Here is an 18992-nt window from a genome sequence, read left to right as displayed (position 1 = left end):
GGGACTCAAGGAAATAGTTCACTTAACTGAAAGTTCACTAAACTCAATATTCACTAGAATATGGAACAGCATAGGGCACAGCAGACATAGAGTCAAAAGTGTGAAATGCAATTTATGGAGTTATGTACATCATATATGAAGTACCAGTTACGGTGCTGCCTATCTCATTAAAAAAAAAAATCTAATTTTTATTTGCACTGGTGCTCTTAAAAGTGCAAGAAGTAACAAAGCTGTCCAGAGAGTCTATGTTTTTGTGCACTTCCTCTGGCACAGCTTTTTCTGAGACACGAAATCTTGCAACTTACCAAGGCATCCTACAGCTTTGGCTAGAGTTACAGGATTTGAATCTGCCTCTGCCATTGCATCTTCCTCGTCACACTGGAAACAATATCCAGATCTGATAGTTCAGCACAGGTAACGAGCTCACTGTCACGCTGCACATAGTCTTCAAACGAAGTATTGCTGTCAATATCCAGCTGGTGACAGACCTCAGTCCACATCCCAGGGTAGATCACCTCATTGCACTGTTCCTCTTGCTTGCTTTCACCACACAGGGGGGAGGCAAGATTTATGCCAGCAGTTTCTAATTGCAGCCGGTGTTACTGTTACGTGGCTGGAGGGCCAATTCGGGGCAGCGGGCATTGGCTATGACAGCGCTGCAGAGCGCAAAGCTTAATTGAACTGATTTCCAAAATGAGCCGGGGTCCACTGATCAAGTTCGTTCAACTGAAATAATCACTATCCAGAAATTCGTTCAACTGAAAGATTTTTGCTAGAATACATGCAAAAACCACCGGAGATTTTCTAAAAGTTCGTTATTCTGAAATGTTAATTGAACCAATGTCCACACAACTGAGAGTTTACTGTATTAAACCTTTTTTGCTAGTGCAAAGTCCCAAAAGCATGCAAGGAGGTTTCAAGTGTTTCAGAGTGCCAATGTGTGCGTGAACACTTTTGTATTACATATATCACGGCTGCCAATTTTGTCAAAGCATGCATTTCTGCACATCTTGAAACATTGCGCTACTGTTGAAAGCATGCATGTTTGTAAAAAAACTCGCATTCCTTGTCTCAGTTCACTGCAAGTGCACAAAAACACATTACCCTCTGGAAGAAGCAGGAATGAGCACTTCACAACTGTAACCTTAAGGAGGCAATAAGTCCATAAATGAAGTCAAGCTATTTTGAGAGATCAGTGTTCTAAACCAGCACATGTGCCACTGTTGCCAAGAGCAACGTTTATGCACATAAAATTTGCAAATGTGCTGCAAATGAGAGAGAAGAATGTTACCACCACTTTGGAAATGTGCAACTAGCTACAGCTGACAAACAATTCTGGTAGCATTTTGTCAAGAATAATCAATAATCTGTAAAACAAATGAAAATTCAGCACCAGCAGGTTGCCTCCATCGCCAACCACTACAAGGCCATGCTTGATGCCAATTCATCTCCTTTCGTGGGTGATTGAAATTGAAGAAGAGATGCAGTGTGTATAAATGCAATTTTCTCTATTATAGGCATTGGCACATAACAAATGCTGAGTGATCTTCCATAGGCTAATAAATCAATCAATTTTAGCCATCCTTTCGGTAAGTGGTGATCCCGGAAGTGCTACTCAAGTGAATGCTCGGATTGCACTCAATTGGCAAGACCTGGTGGAGGACAGAGCCCGCTAAGCTAAAGTGTGATGCGCCTTTGCTCTGACACAGGACAGGAGGTTGCAGCACCCCCTTGGCGGCAGTGGCCAAGGTGCACGGGCCAGCTGCTGTAGTTGCAGGCATGGCGCCACCACCGCACCAGCCCAGTTCACACCCCGTCGGACATTTGTGACGACGGCCCCCTGGTCTCAGGCACCCCTGGTTCAGCAGCCAGGCAGTCTGCCCGAGACCAGCACAGACCCATTCGAGCTGTCAAAGCAGGACCTGGCAGACATCTATGATGCCATCAAAAAGGTACATCCTAAAGGAGCCGCACAACATTTTTCATGAAAGATGTCTTATGTTAGAGGACAACTCCGCACACAATCTTTATAGATAAAAGATTTTGAGTGTGCTTTGTTTCAGCAGAGTTATTGGCAATCAAATGTTGCTGAATGCAATAGCCTCATGGCCTCTCATCACCATGAAAGCTGTGACCATCTTGACAACTTGATTGACATGACTGCACATGTGACCTTCAGAGGAGGCACCATTTAGTCATGGCATTTAAATAAATTCACCCAAATCTGTTGTCTACTCCTGCATAATAGCAAAAAAAAAAGCAAAATATGGTGTAGGTTTTTAAATTGAATAAAACAGGCAAGCAGCCTTTAGAGCGAAATTGTGTGCTCCCAGCTGCATGTACAAGGTAGCTTGGATTTTGATGTCGGAGCTTATGCCTATGGCCAGTCTTGCCCCCCCCCCCACCTCTCTCTCCCCTCGCACACTCGTACTGCTTGTTGACCTAATTGGTGCTTGCTAAAATACATGTTTTTTAACACACGAACGCACACACATGCATGCACGCACACTAAACGGCTTGCCACTACTTTGCTACCCCAGCAGTAGTGCCTATCAGCTATGCGAGTTTATTCACCAGTCCTTCCTTAAAAACAGACCTGTACAATGTATCAGTGTTGCCGTCGTTAAATGAATTATGTCAACTGTTGTGCAACAGCAGGATTTTCCACTGCTGCTCAATAACAAATCTTATGCCTGCCATGTCCTTCCTAATCCCTCCCTCCGCATTTGATGGCTGACCTCGTATTGCTGAACCACGTTTTATTGAAGTGAAGAAAGGTGTTTGAAGTGAAAATAGGCTATTTCAGAAATACTTTGCCACCAAAAGTACTTCAATGTGTTCAGCAGAAGTCGAGTTATTGGCAATCAAACACTGCCTCCGCTGTGCTCCCGTCCCGCCTTCAATGCCTTGCACTGCGAAGGCTACGGCGCAGTGGGGCATGCGCACAAAGCTCCTCCTTCTAGATGTCACCGTGGCATGCAGTTCTAATGTCATTTTGGATGTTAACGTAGACAAAAGATACGTTTTTGCCGCAAGTTAAAACACACACAAAAGGAAGACACGTGCCGCCCGTGTTATCTTTATGTGTCTTCCTTTTGTGTGTGTTTTAACTTGCAGCAAAAAACATGTTTTTCAGCAAGCACCAACTAGGCCAACAAGCAGTTCTCTTGTAACGTAGACATCATGACTTGCGCCTTTAGTGCCTATGGCGCGCTAAACATCAGCCAAACGCGGTTGTCCTCAGCGAGCCGCAGTGCGTGTAGCCAGTGGACTCGTGGCAGAACCCCGCAGCGGCTGTGGTATCTATGCTGTGTAGCCGACCGCAGCTTGATGTCAGCTATCAGCCAATAGCAGCCATCTGAGGGCATGACAAAACAGTGCATCTGATGATGAAACAGTAGGTCTAGAAAAGAGAGCGTTTGAGAAAAAGGTGACTTCGCAATCCGCTTGTGAGCTCCGCGCACTGCGTACGAAACCAAAACTTGGCTGAAATGTTCACAGCAACATATGTTACCCGCTGACTATGTTATTTCACCAAGCCTGAGGAGCGGTTCAGGGCCGCTTTAACATGCTACATGTCACACTACCTGGCCCAAGTACACCTTTTGGCTGGAATATCAAATGTTAGCATTGCAGCACATGTTCCTCTATGCTGCAACATTAAGCCTACACTACAATTATTTACATAATTTGTTGTACCAGCATTGCATTACAGTGCATTATTGTTTTCGTGTGGGACCAGGATGTTTAGACACTATGTGAAAAGCAAGCATACAGTCGTTGAATGACGCTACCAGATGTCCTTAACATGCACATAGCAGTGCCCCCACTAGAGTACAGTATGGCATGTTGCTGTTTCTGACCTACAAAGCATGAACGCACAGCACAACATAAACTGAAATTTGGGTAAGCACTAAGGAATTAAAAACCCTACGTAGCTTTTGTTGGAATGTACACCTTTTGTTGACATAAAATTGAAATGTATTTCATAAGTGGACATAATTAAAAATGTTTGTTTACCCTACCTACTAAGAAAATAGCAAGAATGGTGACAGCAGTTATGAGTTCCCAACTCATCAATATGTTCAGTCAACAATCAGATAGTGAACAAAGTGTTAGCGTGTCATCGTGACAACACTGTCGTCACTCCCATGCCATTTTTGTCATGCAGTTAGCTAGCAAAAGCTTATGCTCTCATTCAGCACATCACGCGACACATGCGATAAGGCATGGGGTGCATCAGTTGGTGCACTGTCCATATAGTCCAGTTCACTGTGCTTTAGCTTGGAGGCTCCCATTTAAATACATAGGAACAAATAAATCATATTTTTTGGTAATCAGTGCACTGATATTGATGATGTTTGTTGCATTTAAAATAAAAAGTTATAATTTGGTGATTGTAGAAAGTAGATTTTTTATTTAAGCCGTAGATGTCTTTGTAAAATTTTATAAAACAAATATCACAATTGCGTACACTGTACCTAATAATACATCTAAAGCAGACAAAATTTGAGGTATACACCACTCAAATGTACTGATCATTTGCGAGTAGGACTCTTTCAGTACTCTGGTAAACATTGTAAAAAATTCATAATATACCAAATTTGTCTGGTTTAAATGCTTCAACGGATGCAGTTAACAGAACTGCAATATCCATTTTTGGCGCAGAGTTACATGCAAACTTTGCGTTTTTTCGTTTTACTCACCAGTTTCCAGGAATTTCTGAAAACAATTTCAGGCCCTCAAATGTAATTCTGCTTCTAGAGTCACTAGAACTTTCCAGAAAAGCACTTCTGCATTTTACGTGTATATATTTGAATAGGGAAATCATAATTGGCGTCAAGCTAAATACTTAAAGGGTCCGTGAAATAGTTTGGACAATTTTTGTAGATACGTAGGGTACAGCTATAGTAAAACATAACCAGCGCCACAATTTAAGTGAAGTGTCTCATATTAAGAGAGCTACGGACGATTACAAGTTACCCTCCTCCCTAGGCATGCTTTCCCTCCTCAACTCGTTTGCCGAATGATTGGGGCTGCTCTGCATCAATGATGTGACGTAGTGTTATCTACTTCCTACTGTCTTGGAGCCAGCGCGCGAACCCTCTCCAACCTGGCTGTCAAGCAGCGAGCGTTGCATGTCTGGTGGTTGGGTGGAGGCGTAAACCAAAACCCCTCCATACTATTACCACTGTGATGAAGGGGCTTTATCGTAAACGCGAGCAGCCTGAGCAGCTTCCACAGTGTAGCCACCTGGTGGCACGGACTTCAACCAGCCAAACACAGAGCTGCTGTTGCTGCAACCAGGCATAAAACATTTTAAACGTTTAAAAAGATGGGTTTATAATTGCGCTCGTGCTGAAAACCTACACCAGCAACAAAGTTGAATACACTTGGTAACTACTACATTAGTAATGCAAAAAAAGGGTAAGGCGTGCAGGCACGAAAGAGAAGTGGACAACACGAAATCCGCGTTCTTGTCGCCCACTTCTTTTGTATCCGTGTCTGCACGCCTTACCCTTTTTTTGCATTATGAATCCTTACCAACTAGCTCAGCTTTCTGTCGTTCTGTGCTATATTAGCTCTGTGCCACCAGATGGCTGCATTATACAGGCTGTTCGCGTTTGCGCCTCCGCTCATCTGGTAAAACGCCCAGTGTGCTTGCATTTACCTGAATACCGGACATATCACCGACCACGTTTGCAGCCTGCAACACAATAAAGACGAACCATGGTGCTTGCGAAAAGAGATTGAGACTAACACTGACCACGCAGCTCGCGTCAAACAGAGCACGTTGCAACACAAGCAGACGACACTTGTTGTGTGCTGGAAATGCTTGAATGTGGTGATAAATTGTCATTTTGAATTCTCTTTCTATTATTCTTTCCATAGAAACAGGTGAACCAAGATTCCAAATATCACAAACAACATTTGTTCGTACCTTACTTTTTTTTTTTCTTGCCCGTGGTCTACTAGCATGCATACTAAGTTTTGTTTGCCGTTGTACTAATGAGTTAACCATTGTATAATGATGAACATAGTGTTTCTTGATGCTTTTGCCTCCCCCCCCCCTTATGTAATACCCTGAAAAGGGTCCTTAAGGGTCAATTGATGATGATGATGATAAACATGGAAAAATAGTTGATGGTGTGACCTGGGTAGCCAATCGGATAGCTTGTCCAACTGACGTCAGATAGGGCAGCTGAAAACCCAGGGGAGCAGCACTGCTGCAATCGGTAGTGATGTACATTATTAAAACCTTACAATAAATTACATGCTTTATGCCAAGCTTTTAAATGTGTCACTTAAAGATCAGAAGGACCTACCCTAATGACTCGGTACATTTGTACAAAATCATTTCAGGTTTAAGTGGCTGGACTGAACATACCGATGGAAACGATGCTGTTTTGTCATTGTTCTTTGTTTTCTTTTTTTTTTTTTTTTCATGCAGGAGTTATGGGTGTCAAAGCCTCAGCTGAACGAAATTGCCAGCTACTACTTTGATGGCCAGGGAAAAGCTTTTCGCCCGATGATCTGCACCTTGATGGCCAGAGCTGTGAACATTCATGTGCACAATAGAAATGTGTAAGTGGTGGATGTAGCAGCGGTTGCTGCTACTGTCTATCAACTGAAATGTGGATGCGTTCATTTTCACACTGAGTGTGACTGTTATAAATTGTGCCAAGGAAAATTGAGGGGCAACGAGATTCATTAGTAGCAGGCTGCATGCAGTTCTTATTAGTTATGCCTCATGGTGTGCGTTGCGTCAGCAAAATATGGCAGCTTTAATGGCTGTTGAGTCACGGTAACATGTATTTCTGCGTTTATACAGCTTTGGTGTGGCTGCAACATTGAATTTTCTTACATGTGTGTATGAAATGTCTTGGTCCTTTATGCAGACTTTTAGACTTTCAAAAGAAAGTGGCATTATTGTGCGAAATGATCCACACTGCCAGCCTTGTCCACGATGATGTCATTGACACCTCCGACACACGGCGAGGAAAGCCCAGTGTCAACGTGTTATGGGGGCAGAAAAAGGTGAGGATGATAACTGATGCATGTTCCCTGCATTTCTTTCACAGCAGAAAAGGAAAAAAATAAGTTTTACAGCAGGCTTTGATTGGCACAGTGTTTGGTGGGAAAAGACTTGCAAGGTCTGCTGCTACTGAAGGGCTTCCTGAAGCCACAGCGCTGGCTGGGAAAGTACAAGCTTTTGCCAGCGTTATCATGAAGTTTGAGTCCTGTTGCAAATAGCTGGGACAGTGATGTGGATAATTAGAATTACAGAACACAGGTTATTATTTGGGCCTGTATAGGATGTGCTCAGTGTGGACGACACTAAAATGAAATGGACACAGGAACAGAGACATGTGCTTAAAAAGTATAATGACAGTAAACAATTTGTCGTTGAGCTGGCCAAATAATTGTGTGACTAGCTCGAATTTCAATTCAGCATGTTTTCAAACCTAGCGTTCTCACTTCACTGGTCCTTTTGTTGGCCTCTACTGCTTCATTACTATTTGGTGTAGGTACAGGCAGGCCATTTGCCAAAATTGTGATAGAGATGCAATAAAGGCTTTGAACACAGACAGAACACAAGTCTTTGTGGAGAAACACTTTATGACACAGAAAATGTCCTTTCACAGGCAATTCTAGCGGGTGACTTCGTGCTCTCCCGAACAGCACAATTGCTTGCCAAGATTGGGAGCAATGACGTCAATAGCTTCCTGTCTCAGGCAAGTAGCATTCGTCACATGGCTCTACTGTATCATAGCAGTTTTGAACATACTGCATCAGGTAGCTTTGTTTATACATTGCACCAGTAGGCCTGTGCAAGAAGCTTAACTTTTCGCAGGGAGTGGTGCTTGCACAAGAAAGCATTCTGAGAGCAGTATTACAAGCCAGAGCTGGTAAACATGCTTCAGAATAGCTGCTCTTTTTTTTTCTCGCCCTCTCAGTCATCCCATGCACTTTTCTCACTGCTTCCAATGCCTGCAAAGATTACAGGTGTAAAAGAAAAAAAAATCAGGACAGTCCAGGCAGCATATGGATTCACCTGAGCTTGGATGTATTTCATCAAGCTCATGGGAGGGGACACAAAGGAAAACATTTGAGGCCAGCTAGCTGCATGTAAAGTGTGTATGTGTTGGCACCCAAGATCACTCATCCCTGTGCTGTTCAAACAGGTTCTTGTGGACTTAGTTCAAGGAGAATTCATGCAGCTGGGTTCCAAAGAAGACGAGGGAGAGCGATTCTCTCATTATATACAAAAAACATTCAAGAAGACTGCCAGCCTCATTGCCTTTGCCTGCAGATCCGTGAGTGCCCTCGAGGCTTTTTTTTTGGACAGCTCAACATCATGCACTGTTTGTAAGAGTAATGTCAAAAGGTGAGTTGGATAGTGATCAGATAATTTAACTGCTTGGCAGAGCACCACCACAAAGCAGCTGAACTGGTGCTATTGTACACAGTATTGTGCATGGTGCATTTAAAAACAAGATAGTAATGAGATATAGAGGACATCAAAAATGTAGTCAAATATTACACAGTGATTACATGATGCATTTAATGACCTTTCTTTCTATCTCCATGATCAAAACATCAAATCTTGCCACAACTTCCAGGATCAAACTTTGAGTGCAAAATATTTAGCTCTTTACTGAGGAATATCTATTGATATCGGTGCTCTTGCCCTGAAGGGTTTCTTTCTTCCATAAATTGATTCTCGCAACCAACCAGAAATCAGATGGGCCACAATGAGGAGACTGTAGGGGAAAACAGTCAAGAGCACCACATTGACCTTTTGCATAAATCATTTGAAGAGGGATGCCACCATATTCTTCTTGTCACCTTTATAATGGCTGCAATATGTAAGAGTTTTTTGACAGGTACATGGTTAGTAGTAAAATAAACACCTAAATGCACATAGTCCTGTGGGCATACAGGGTCTAAGGTGAACAGAAAGCTAGACATGGCTTTTTTGGATCTTCCTCGTCTAATACAATGAGAAGGCATCCAGCATGTGCAGCCATTTATGGAAGTATTAATAATGCCTGTCTCTTTAGGTATCCATACTTGGAGGTGGAGATGAGAAAATACAGGAGGCAGCCTACCAGTATGGCAGAAATGTTGGCATTGCATTTCAGGTTAGTCTACACAGCGCTTTACAACGGAAAAGCACTGATTATTGCACTGACTTTCAGTTGGTTGACGACCTCCTAGACTTTGTATCCAGCCAGTCTGACCTTGGCAAGCCTGCTGCTGCCGACCTCAGGCTAGGACTTGCCACTGCACCTGTCCTGTTTGCTTGTGACAAGGTACAGCGCTTTCCACAAACACACTGCTCAGACTTTGTGCAAGCCTTTCCTGCAGTGAATGGCCCATGTTTCTTTTTTTCCCCCAGTACCCAGAGCTGAATGCTATGATAATGCGACGCTTCTCAGAGCCTGGAGATGTGGAAAGGGCCTACGAGGCAGTTCTGAAGGTAACTAGACCAGCATTACTGCAATCTGAGAAAGCAGGCTTTCATTGCATCCAGCGCACAGCTAGTAACGAAATTCCTTGGCGTGTCTTGTCTTCTAGAGTGATGGCCTAGAGCACACGCGGATGCTGGCACAGAAGCACTGTAGCGAAGCGGTGCGGCACCTGGCACCATGGGTTGAGTCACCAGAAAAGCAGGCACTGATCAGCATCACCGAAAAAGTGCTCAACCGCAAGAAGTGACCGCATGCAGGCCCACGTCCATTCCACAAGACGAAACCGGCCTATACACAATAGGTGCAGAGGTTTAGACAAACTGTACATAAAACAAAGCCAATGCCTGCAGCCCTAAAACACTACCACCGCCCACGTGGAAGAGGAGCATATGCGTCGAGCAGTTTCACATATTTTGCCTGACAATCTGAAGGAATCTGACAAAGTGACCTTCACAAATGTGACGGCCATTGCGTGATTGAAAAAAAAAAAATAGTGCTACTGAACTTTGCGCATGCAGCAGACAACGAAGGCGCTGTCTTTCCGATGCTTACAATGGCGCCATTTGTTTGCCTGAATTTCATCTGCGAGTGCTCGTACCAGCACTGGACAGAAGTGGCAAGCAGAGCAAGAGACAACACGGGTGCTAGTTGTACATAAGACCTCACTCTGATTAATGTACATAAAAGTAATTAGCTTGGCCTTGAATATAAATAATAGACAAGAAAAAGCATTTCTGTGTGGGAAAGTTATGTTCACTGTACACTAAGATGGCGTACTTGCAATGACGAAAATTACTATTGTTTGAAAGAGTTTATAACACGACCTACCAGTTATACTTAATATTGCACGTTATTTATCTTCTGCAAGTTAGATGTGCTTGCAGAGTATACATACTACCCTAATAATGCTGTTAAAAAAATAACCTGTACATAGGAGTATATGACGTTTTGGGATGTACTATAAACATATTAAGCCTATTACTGTAATTGAAAATAAGAAAAAAAAAGGATTGTTTGGCCTCTTTGTTACAGTTACATAAGTCATTGATGTTTTAAGGCATTCATTTATAATGGAACACTAACAGATCTAAACAAAGCAAATAAAAATTAACAAGTGTCACCAGACTGTGTTCCTTTGGCATGGTTTTTTTTTTGTGTGTGTGTGTGCATCTTTGAACAGTGAAATCCACATTTTTCTTTCGTTGAAAATATAAGTACCATGTGGTCCTGGTTTCTCCTGAGAATATATTTTACATGATGCTTTCACAATGTAGCAAGGGTAAAGTAGTTGGTACATAAAAAAAAATTGCACAGAGCACAACATTAAAACACCCATTTCTGCAGCCTCTTGTAATTGAGAAAAGGGGTCTAGAACTGTATGCAATGTAAAAAAAAAATATTGTTACCGCCACTGGCAGTCGGCAAAAGATTTGCCACACCCGCAACATGACAAGCAGTAGAATGTCTCCGGGGAGCTGCATGCCCTATTTGGCACAGATAGGCGTGGCCCCATCAAGACTGAGAAGACCAATCGCAACAAGCACCGTACCTCGCAACATCAGCAGAAAGGTCCTTGAAACCCCTTTCATTAAGTGCTTGAATATTATTGAATTCCATTTTTGCCCACACTTGGCAGGGTTAATTTGTTTTGATATCAGTCAAACCAACCCAATCTGGTTAGCAGCTTTACAGCTGGAGGTCAAGGAGGCTATCGGTAGTGGTTTGCTTGCTAAGCCTTTTTTGGTTACCTACAAAAGTTCTCATTGTTTACAAAAAATGTTGCCTTAGTCCCCCAAGTGCTAGAATGTTGTGCACGAAAGCTGCAATGAGCCCTGGAGAGGGTGTCCAGCAAATGTTGACAAGCGAGCCTCGTATTATGTTTCCCATTCATCTGCACTAGTATTGGCAAACATTCTGTTGTCTGGCTTCAGTCAGTGTTGGGAAATTAATCTTTTTCGCACAATCCATTTGTTGTAGACTTTGATGCCTACCTCATAGCCACTCAGTTTGCTTCGCTTGGACCAATCTCATACTGATGAAGCAGTATACTATTGCCAGGCTGCTCAAGGCAGCTTACTCGTTACAATCTGCTGGTTGCTGCATAAAACTAATTTTTATCTTCTGCGAATTTTGGCTGCATAAAGCCATTAACCTTTTAGTGCATGGATTTTTATTTTGTGAAAAAATTTGCCAAGCCTTTGTTTAGGCCCAGTATACCTAGACAAGCATCACTTTTCCAAAGAACAGCTTGTATTTCCTATGTGATACACTGTGCAGTTACAGTTACATTTTATGACCTTGTATTGACCCTTCTCACGAAGCAGTTTGCTCTAGAGAAATGAGATGGCGCTTTAGGCAGCACACTGCACATTGCCTCAGCGAAAACGCACAAATACGGTATTATTGCCTTCTATGCCCTGCTTCCATGCGATCAGCTGTCGGAAATGCAACTGGGATTGTGCGAACACACTGTGCTCCAGCCACGTTGCAAAATATGGCGCGGTGGAGTGAAGACCCGTGCAGTAGTTGGCTGCAAAAATTGTGACTGGCATATTAAGGAATGGAATGAATCTGTGTGTTCACAGACCACTGCTACAGAAGGGCTGCCTGTGTTGCTGGCTCTTCACTCAAATTCACTAAAAAAAATTAACTTTACCAAGTTGGAAACGTGACAAGGTATTGCTTAAAAGTATTAGCTAAATAAAGAATGAAGAGCTAGACACAGTGATACTGATTCAATTCATAAGCGGAAAGTTAGTATAGCTTGGAATACATTTTTAGCCCCGCCCTTTACAAGCACCGTATACGCTGCTTGTGCCATTTGGAAAAAGCGTAAGAAGTTACGAAAGCGCTTGCATGTCCTTTGAAGCTGTAGCCAAAGTTTCACGTGTAGTCCACGAAGTGACCGTCTATGATATCTGCCGAAACAGAGGTTTGCAGAGCCGCAACAGCATCGTGCACATTCAATGTAAACACAGAGGCAACGGAGGCAGCCGAGGCAAGCAATGAATGCGTCCCCATGTGATTAAGCATGGCAGTGCCCACAAGATTGCCGTGAAAAGGGTCAATAAAGAGATTTAAAATGCAGGAAACTCGGACGAAATCTCAGAAACATCGAAAAAACATGAAACATTGCTTAAATAACTAGAGTGCATTTCTCGCAGCTCCAGCTAGTACAAGTTTCTTTAAAGCTTCACAACATCGTCATTGAATGACTAATTCATAGCTTCAATATCTAGGCCAGATCTTTAGACCTTAGTTTTTGTCAATGTTGCTTTGCAAAAATTCAAGGAGCTTTACACAAGCTGCAAATTAACTTGTTGCTGTTGCTATTAGCTCTTGGCACATGGCAGGTCCCATGCTATCTTCATCATAAACGTTGCTGGCATTTTACTTTTTTGACCTATTCATTACCAATAATTGTGCCAGGAAAGAGCATAGCCCGTACAAAGAATATATTGTGCCATCAAATTTGTTCTTTTGTGAGAAAACAAAGCTCTGCCCTCCTCCACAAAACAACCCATAAGCGAGTGTTGTAGCGTACATGATGTATCAACTAATGCTTGCCTCGCAGAACCACCCAAATATGTCTTGAGTGACTCAAAAAACCACCTCTCGTGAAATCATTTAAGAGGGAATAGGAATTCTTAAAGCAATCATAACAAACCAAATGCCAAACTGCAAGTTGCATGTACAAGGGCTCCAAAAATAAAAACAATGCAAGCAATTCCCCTGCAAGAGTTTCCGGTATAAAACTTTCGTGTGCCAGCAACACGTTTTGCCAAAGCAGTAAACACGCAACACTACCAATGTTCAAAAAGCTCGCCAACTATACCATTTAAAAGACTATTCTAGCTTTTGCCACTGAAATGTCTTGTTCCGCACTGAAGTGACGAAAGGCAAACTATGAACATTTTATTTCTTGCGGCAGAAAAGCATCCTCTGAGAACAGTGTACACATACATACACATTCAATGAATGTAGAGTTTCGAAATGCACTTAATACTCACAAAACTATTCATGCCACCCTAGTGAATGACAACACAGAATACCATTTCTATTCTTTTGGCTCTGAAATAATGAACAATGGATGATTTGTTGACACACCCCACAATATGACAATACATACAGCAGTGTGCTAAAAACCAAGGACAAAGTTACAAATGTACACCTTGTGCTGCCTACTTGCTACTGGCATCCCTTAGGCAGAACAGTTTATGCCGGCTCCTGTGGAACTTCACACCTTTCCAGCTTTAAAAAGCATTCAACATAACATGTGCTTGCCCTTCTGAGCAGGGCTTGTGCGATTGTGCTCTCCTCTGCATGTGTGTACATGATGGCACTGAAACCTTTCCAAGCCAATTAACACTCTGACAGAAAGTGAAAGCCAAGAAGTTTGGGAGCACCTGTTTTGATGGGATTCAGACTATTTGACACCATACTGCTTGTCTCGCCACTATTCTGTGAAGTGCAGCATAAGTTGCCCCCTCTTCGTTGTCCAATCACCTGTCTCTTAGAAAGTACAGAGGGATGTGTGCTGGTTGATCTGATCAAGAACTGCTGTCAAATGCAGGAGGGTTAGCAGCAGACCCTCATGTAGGGTTTAAACTCCTTTTGGATCAAGGCCACACATCACCTTCTTTGCCACACACGAGATTGGCAAGGCATGGTTGAGCAATAACCACTACCACCTCTGCAGCCAGGTGTTTCACCAGATACTAATGCTGGCAGTTTACCTTTTGCGAATCTGGGACAGGTCCTTCCCACTCAGCAGCTGCTTGACATCGTCTGCATCGAGAGTTTCATACTTGAGCAGTGCCTCTGCCAGCAGTTTGTGCTCTTTCTGGTGAGTCTTCAGGATTGCCTTGGCCCTTTCGTACGACTCCTGACATAGAGCAATAAGAGAGCACCATTTACAAACTTGGCGCAAAAGTTAAGCTATAAGAGGGAATATGAATACAGATGGAATAAATGACAGGTTGAGAGAACGCCATATGCAGGTGCGGGCATTGTCAGGATTGGGACATCTGGCAGATCATTATAAAAGATGCCTCTGCACATTTTTGTCTGGAGGCACAAGTGTTCTTGGTATGTAATGAAAACAATACACGAAGCCTCTTGCATTAAAAAAGAATGTGATAGCTGTGTGAGCACAGCATCAATCGCGCTGTCATGTAAAAAATTTTATTCATCTTTGTCAGTGGCTGCGCAATACGCATAAAGAATGACTTGTCGTGGGCATGCACACTGACTGTATGCTTGTGTCATCCCACGGGTTGTAATTAAAGATGGGCGAATATAAACTTTATCGAATATGAATAGTAAGTAATGAATATCGAATAGTGAGATGCAGACACATATATACAGTGGAACCAAGATTATATGACTTTCTCGGGACCGCAAGAAAAGCATTGTAAAATGTGAACATAAATTATGTACATAAAAAAATACTTATTTCGTGCGACGGATATACGAAAAATTTAGAAGCCCTGCAGAGTACTAACATACTCTGCAGGGCTTGGAAACCCAAATTACCAAAAGAGTAAGTGCGATAGGAATTAATGCTGCAGTAGGTACCAATCGTGCTTTATTCAAACGAACCCTTAAGGCACTCCACTGCCCACTGCCACGATTCTCGCCAACCGGTGCAAACTTTAAAAAAAGTTGGCAAGTTTCTTTTCGACCTTGTTTGATCCGTGAACCAAGAGCTCTTGCTCAAGTTGGGCAATGTACAAAAGGAGGTCCTCTGCGGCATCGCGTGAACAGATGAAGTTCCAGATGCCATCTATGTGCCGTAGCACCTTGGCGAACGTGGTAGGCACAGGCACGGCATTTGTGGCGTCGTCGTCCTCCTCATTCAATGTCGCAACGGTGTCGGCACTAGGCAAAGCCTCCTCAATGGCATCATCCAGCGACACCTCGCCGCAGATTACAACATTGTCGTCGGCCTCCACGTACTCAGTGAAGGTCGTGGCGAGGTTTAAACCCTCAAAATCGTCGTCAGCGAAGCCTGCATCGGCATCGAGCGGCATTGAGGTTGTTAAATCCCCAGCAGAGGAAGCAGTCTCTTGCTTAAAGCCACAGTGTTTGAACAAGTTAGATTTTGCTTTGCGACACTGCGTTCCATGAACTGGCAATAAAATGCATGGCGTCGAGCACAGTGATTTTTTTTCCGACTCGCTGCGCTCCATAGCCACCAACCGACGCTGCACTAACCGCTTCCGGTAGGTACCCTTGCTTGACACACTTAATGATGCCAGCATCCAGCGGCTACAGCCGGCTTGTGCAGTTGGGTGGAAAAAAACAACCTTTATGTTCCTCTGGTTAGACGTATCAGGTGAGTGGCATGGTGCGTTGGTCCACGAAAAGCAATATTTTCTTTGCCTTAGTACCCATTTTGTTATCCAGCTGCTGCAAAAAATTGCTTAAGAGTTAAGACGTCATCCACGCCTTTTCGTTGAAGTTGTAGCTGCACGGCAGCATCTTCAGGTTCTTAAAGCACCATGGCTTTGCAAACTTTCCAACAACAAGCACGGGCAGCCTCTCGGAACCATCCTCGTTAGCACAGGATAGTGCCGTCATACGCTCTTTACTACGCTTGCCACCATGACAGCTGTCACCCTTAAACACAAGGGTTTGCTCGGGCTGCATATGGTAAAAAATACCGCTCTCATCGGCATTGAAAACGTCGCAGGGCTTGTACACAGCAATCATCTCCGGCAGCGACTCCATCCACTCGTTCACCGTCGAAACGTCCACGAAAGTGCTTTCTCCGCAGCAGCGGCTGTACACAATCCTGTTTCGTTTTTTAAAGTGATCCAGCCATTTGTTCGATGCCTGAAAGTCGTCGATGCCCAGACGCAATGCCGCAAGGTCCACATTTTCTTTTAGAATGGCGCCATCAATGTTGATCGCAGAGCTCCGTGCTTGATGCAGCCACTTGACGAGAACTTTTTCTAACTTCTCATGCTGTCCTTCTTTTGCCGCTTCCTGCTTGAGCCCGAACTTGTTGGCATTCTGCAATATCACCGCTTTGTTTGCCAGGATCGTCTTAAGTGAAGATTCGGGTATCTTAAGGCCCCGGGCAATGCTGGCTTTCGTGGTTCCATGTCGCTTTTCCGCTTCTTCGATAATATTCAGCTTGTTGCCGAGCGACAGAACTGTCCGCTTTCGGGACATCGTCGTGTTGCTACACACAGCTCAAAAACTCCGCTGAACACTGGTCACTAGGATTACAACGAAGAACACGTGCGATAAACCTAGGCCTCTCCACGCTACCTTGTCAGCGATTTGCTGCTGGAAAACTAGGGAGAGAAACGCGTCCCCAACGCGACGAGAGGGAGAAAGTGATTGTGGAGAAGAAAAGGCGCTATTTCAGCACAGCGGGCGTCACGGGCGGGTGCTGGTGGGGGAGAGAGAAACGAACAATGAGACGAGGCAGGGTCGTCGTCTAGCGCAGGTCAGGCGTAAAATTATGTCAGATAACTGGGGTTTTTAATGCACTGCTTCTATGAGGACTTCGCCGGGACTGTGCTAATCTGCTGTAAGACCCAGGTTGTCGCGAAACCAGGGGACGTGGAACTGGGGTTCCACTGTATACAGCAGGAATATTTATTTTGGTGTAGTTATGTACTGGTGCCTGTACCAACTAGGTGGTGCAAAATAAGAGAGCTAACAGGAATGAAGGACCAGTTTCAAACACGATCACTAATTGTCATTCAAAGAACTAAACAAATAGCTTAGCACCACCTTTAGAGACTGGTTGCAAACAAGCTTTCCAAGAACGAATGGCTGCACTATGCATTTTGTTTCTGCATTGGTTCAAAAACATTTGTCCCACATCCAATAATTTATGATACTTCGTTTAGCTGATGGAGAACAGTAGCAAGACTTTAGTCGAGTGTTGCAAAACATTTGGTGAGCGTTCAATATTCTTTTCATATTTGAAATTTCTAATATTTGCCCACCCCCAGTTGTAATGTTTTTTTTTTTTTTTTTTTCAAGGTAAAGATCAGTTGAGGACTGGTGTTCTTTCAATGCTTGTGCCCTCAGATTTTTCTTTCCATGTGCTTTTTTGTCTGTCGAATATGTTCTGCTAGCCATTAAAGGGGGCCACTAAAGTGAAACATCGAATCAGTTTAAGTTGATAAGATACTCTCGAACTACTCCACTTTAGTTGACTTGGCAGTAACAGGTTGATTATTAGTAGAGAAAATGACGGTCAAAGTATCCTTGAATTTCATGCCGAAACCTGGGGGCCGGTACGTCAGTGTGACAGCACTGATTGCAAAGTACTTCTGCATTTCGGCCATTCTGGCTCTGCAAAAGTTCCGTCTTTTGGCTCTCTTGGAACACAGTGTGGCCCATTTTTACCAATAGAAGCTTGACTCAGCCCTAACAGACTGTGTCAAAATGCATGACATCACGGCAAGCTGGTGCGGGAATTTCAAGTTGGCATCTCTCTCACTCGTGCATCTCTTCTGGCGTACCAAGCATCTTGCGTTAAGAGTGGATTTTTGTAATTGTGGAAAAGTAGCTTACTAACACAGGTGGAATAATTTTTTCTCCTTAGCGTCCCCTTAAAGCACTGTAGGTTCCACCACATTATTCCACTGTTATTATGCTTTACTTTAACCTAAGAAACTGCTGGTATCCTCCACAGCTTAATTCTGCTCAGTTTTGTGGCTTCCAGTTTTATTCCCTCTACATTTGTCACCCCAGCCGAAGTGCAATAGGACATTAAAGACTTACGTGCAGGAGCCGCTTTATCTCGGAGTCGATAACTTCGGCTGTGTTTGGTGCTAGCTCATTAATAACTATCAGAGAGCTGTGATCTTCATCAAACGTCCTGACACCAACCTGCAACAAGTAAAGAAGTAGTGACTAATGACACTTGGATTTGAAATGTGAGCAGAAGGACAGCAAGCTTCAGTATAAGACACACAGCTATGTTATATCTAAATGCCTGGCCTTGTGATAGAGCTGACATGATTTTGCCATTATATCTTTAAAAGAGAGGTTCAGAGGAAGATGATGATGATGTAACTGATGGGCACTGTGATCGCTAACGTACGTAAAAACAAGTATTCATTCTAATACACAAATCTGCCTTTGTCCTAAGCTTACAGTAATCGCGCCCTCCGAAAATCCCTCTTATCAGCGTCTCAAGCATCAGTATCATGGGTCACTGTTGACGACAATCGTTTTCTGGTGCAGCACTGGCTGTCTTTGATTCTCGGTAGATGGGCAAGATGACATGAAACCTATATCTCCTACCCTGGGAAGTCTGCTAGCCCTTGCTACATACCAGTCATCTATCATCACCCCTATACTTGCTAGTGAGGCACCTGTTTTATAATTCTTGCCATTGTTGCCATTAGAACTGAGGACCCAAGAAAATTGGTTTATGAGTGCACTTGCACAGAAATAAAGGCAACTTCTGGGTTTGTGTTGACTCAAGATCCAAAATTAAAGAAAAAAGACGTATGGGTACCCAAGTCGCTTAGGGCTGTTCTT

The 18992-nt window shown here is 43.4% G+C and overlaps 2 protein-coding genes across 8 annotated transcripts in view; one reads left to right on the top strand and one right to left on the bottom strand.

Annotated features, from left to right (window-relative positions):
• qless (decaprenyl diphosphate synthase subunit 1 qless) overlaps nt 1-10601 on the top strand; it is a 99884-nt gene extending 89283 nt beyond the window's left edge. For 2 of the 3 annotated variants that reach the window (XM_075691603.1, XM_075691605.1), the window contains 9 exons: nt 1710-1952; nt 6452-6585; nt 6900-7038; nt 7647-7736; nt 8187-8318; nt 9066-9146; nt 9204-9317; nt 9404-9484; nt 9583-10601. In XM_075691603.1, coding sequence (XP_075547718.1) covers nt 1710-1952; nt 6452-6585; nt 6900-7038; nt 7647-7736; nt 8187-8318; nt 9066-9146; nt 9204-9317; nt 9404-9484; nt 9583-9723 — 1155 coding nt within the window. In that variant the 3' untranslated portion in view covers nt 9724-10601. The remainder of the gene's footprint in view (nt 1-1709; nt 1953-6451; nt 6586-6899; nt 7039-7646; nt 7737-8186; nt 8319-9065; nt 9147-9203; nt 9318-9403; nt 9485-9582) is intronic. The other variant, XM_075691606.1, reaches the window with a different exon arrangement.
• Nucleotides 1-18992, bottom strand: part of YME1L (ATP-dependent zinc metalloprotease YME1L) — a 156842-nt gene that overhangs the window by 2653 nt on the left and 135197 nt on the right. For 3 of the 5 annotated variants that reach the window (XM_075691599.1, XM_075691600.1, XM_075691601.1), the window contains 2 exons: nt 18228-18335; nt 14213-14361 (listed from right to left, as the gene is read on the bottom strand). The exons of 1 other annotated variant lie outside the window; for it this stretch is intronic. In XM_075691599.1, the coding sequence (XP_075547714.1) occupies nt 14213-14361; nt 18228-18335 (257 nt within the window). Of the gene's footprint in view, nt 1-305; nt 7993-14212; nt 14362-18227; nt 18336-18992 lie in introns of all 5 variants that reach the window. One more of the 5 variants, XR_012828390.1, reaches the window with a different exon arrangement.

Source organism: Dermacentor variabilis, chromosome 5 (assembly GCF_050947875.1).
Source record: "Dermacentor variabilis isolate Ectoservices chromosome 5, ASM5094787v1, whole genome shotgun sequence".
NCBI classification, from domain to species: domain Eukaryota; kingdom Metazoa; phylum Arthropoda; class Arachnida; order Ixodida; family Ixodidae; genus Dermacentor; species Dermacentor variabilis.
The sequence above is the reverse complement of the archived record's forward strand: the minus strand, read 5'-3'. Positions and strand labels throughout refer to the sequence as shown.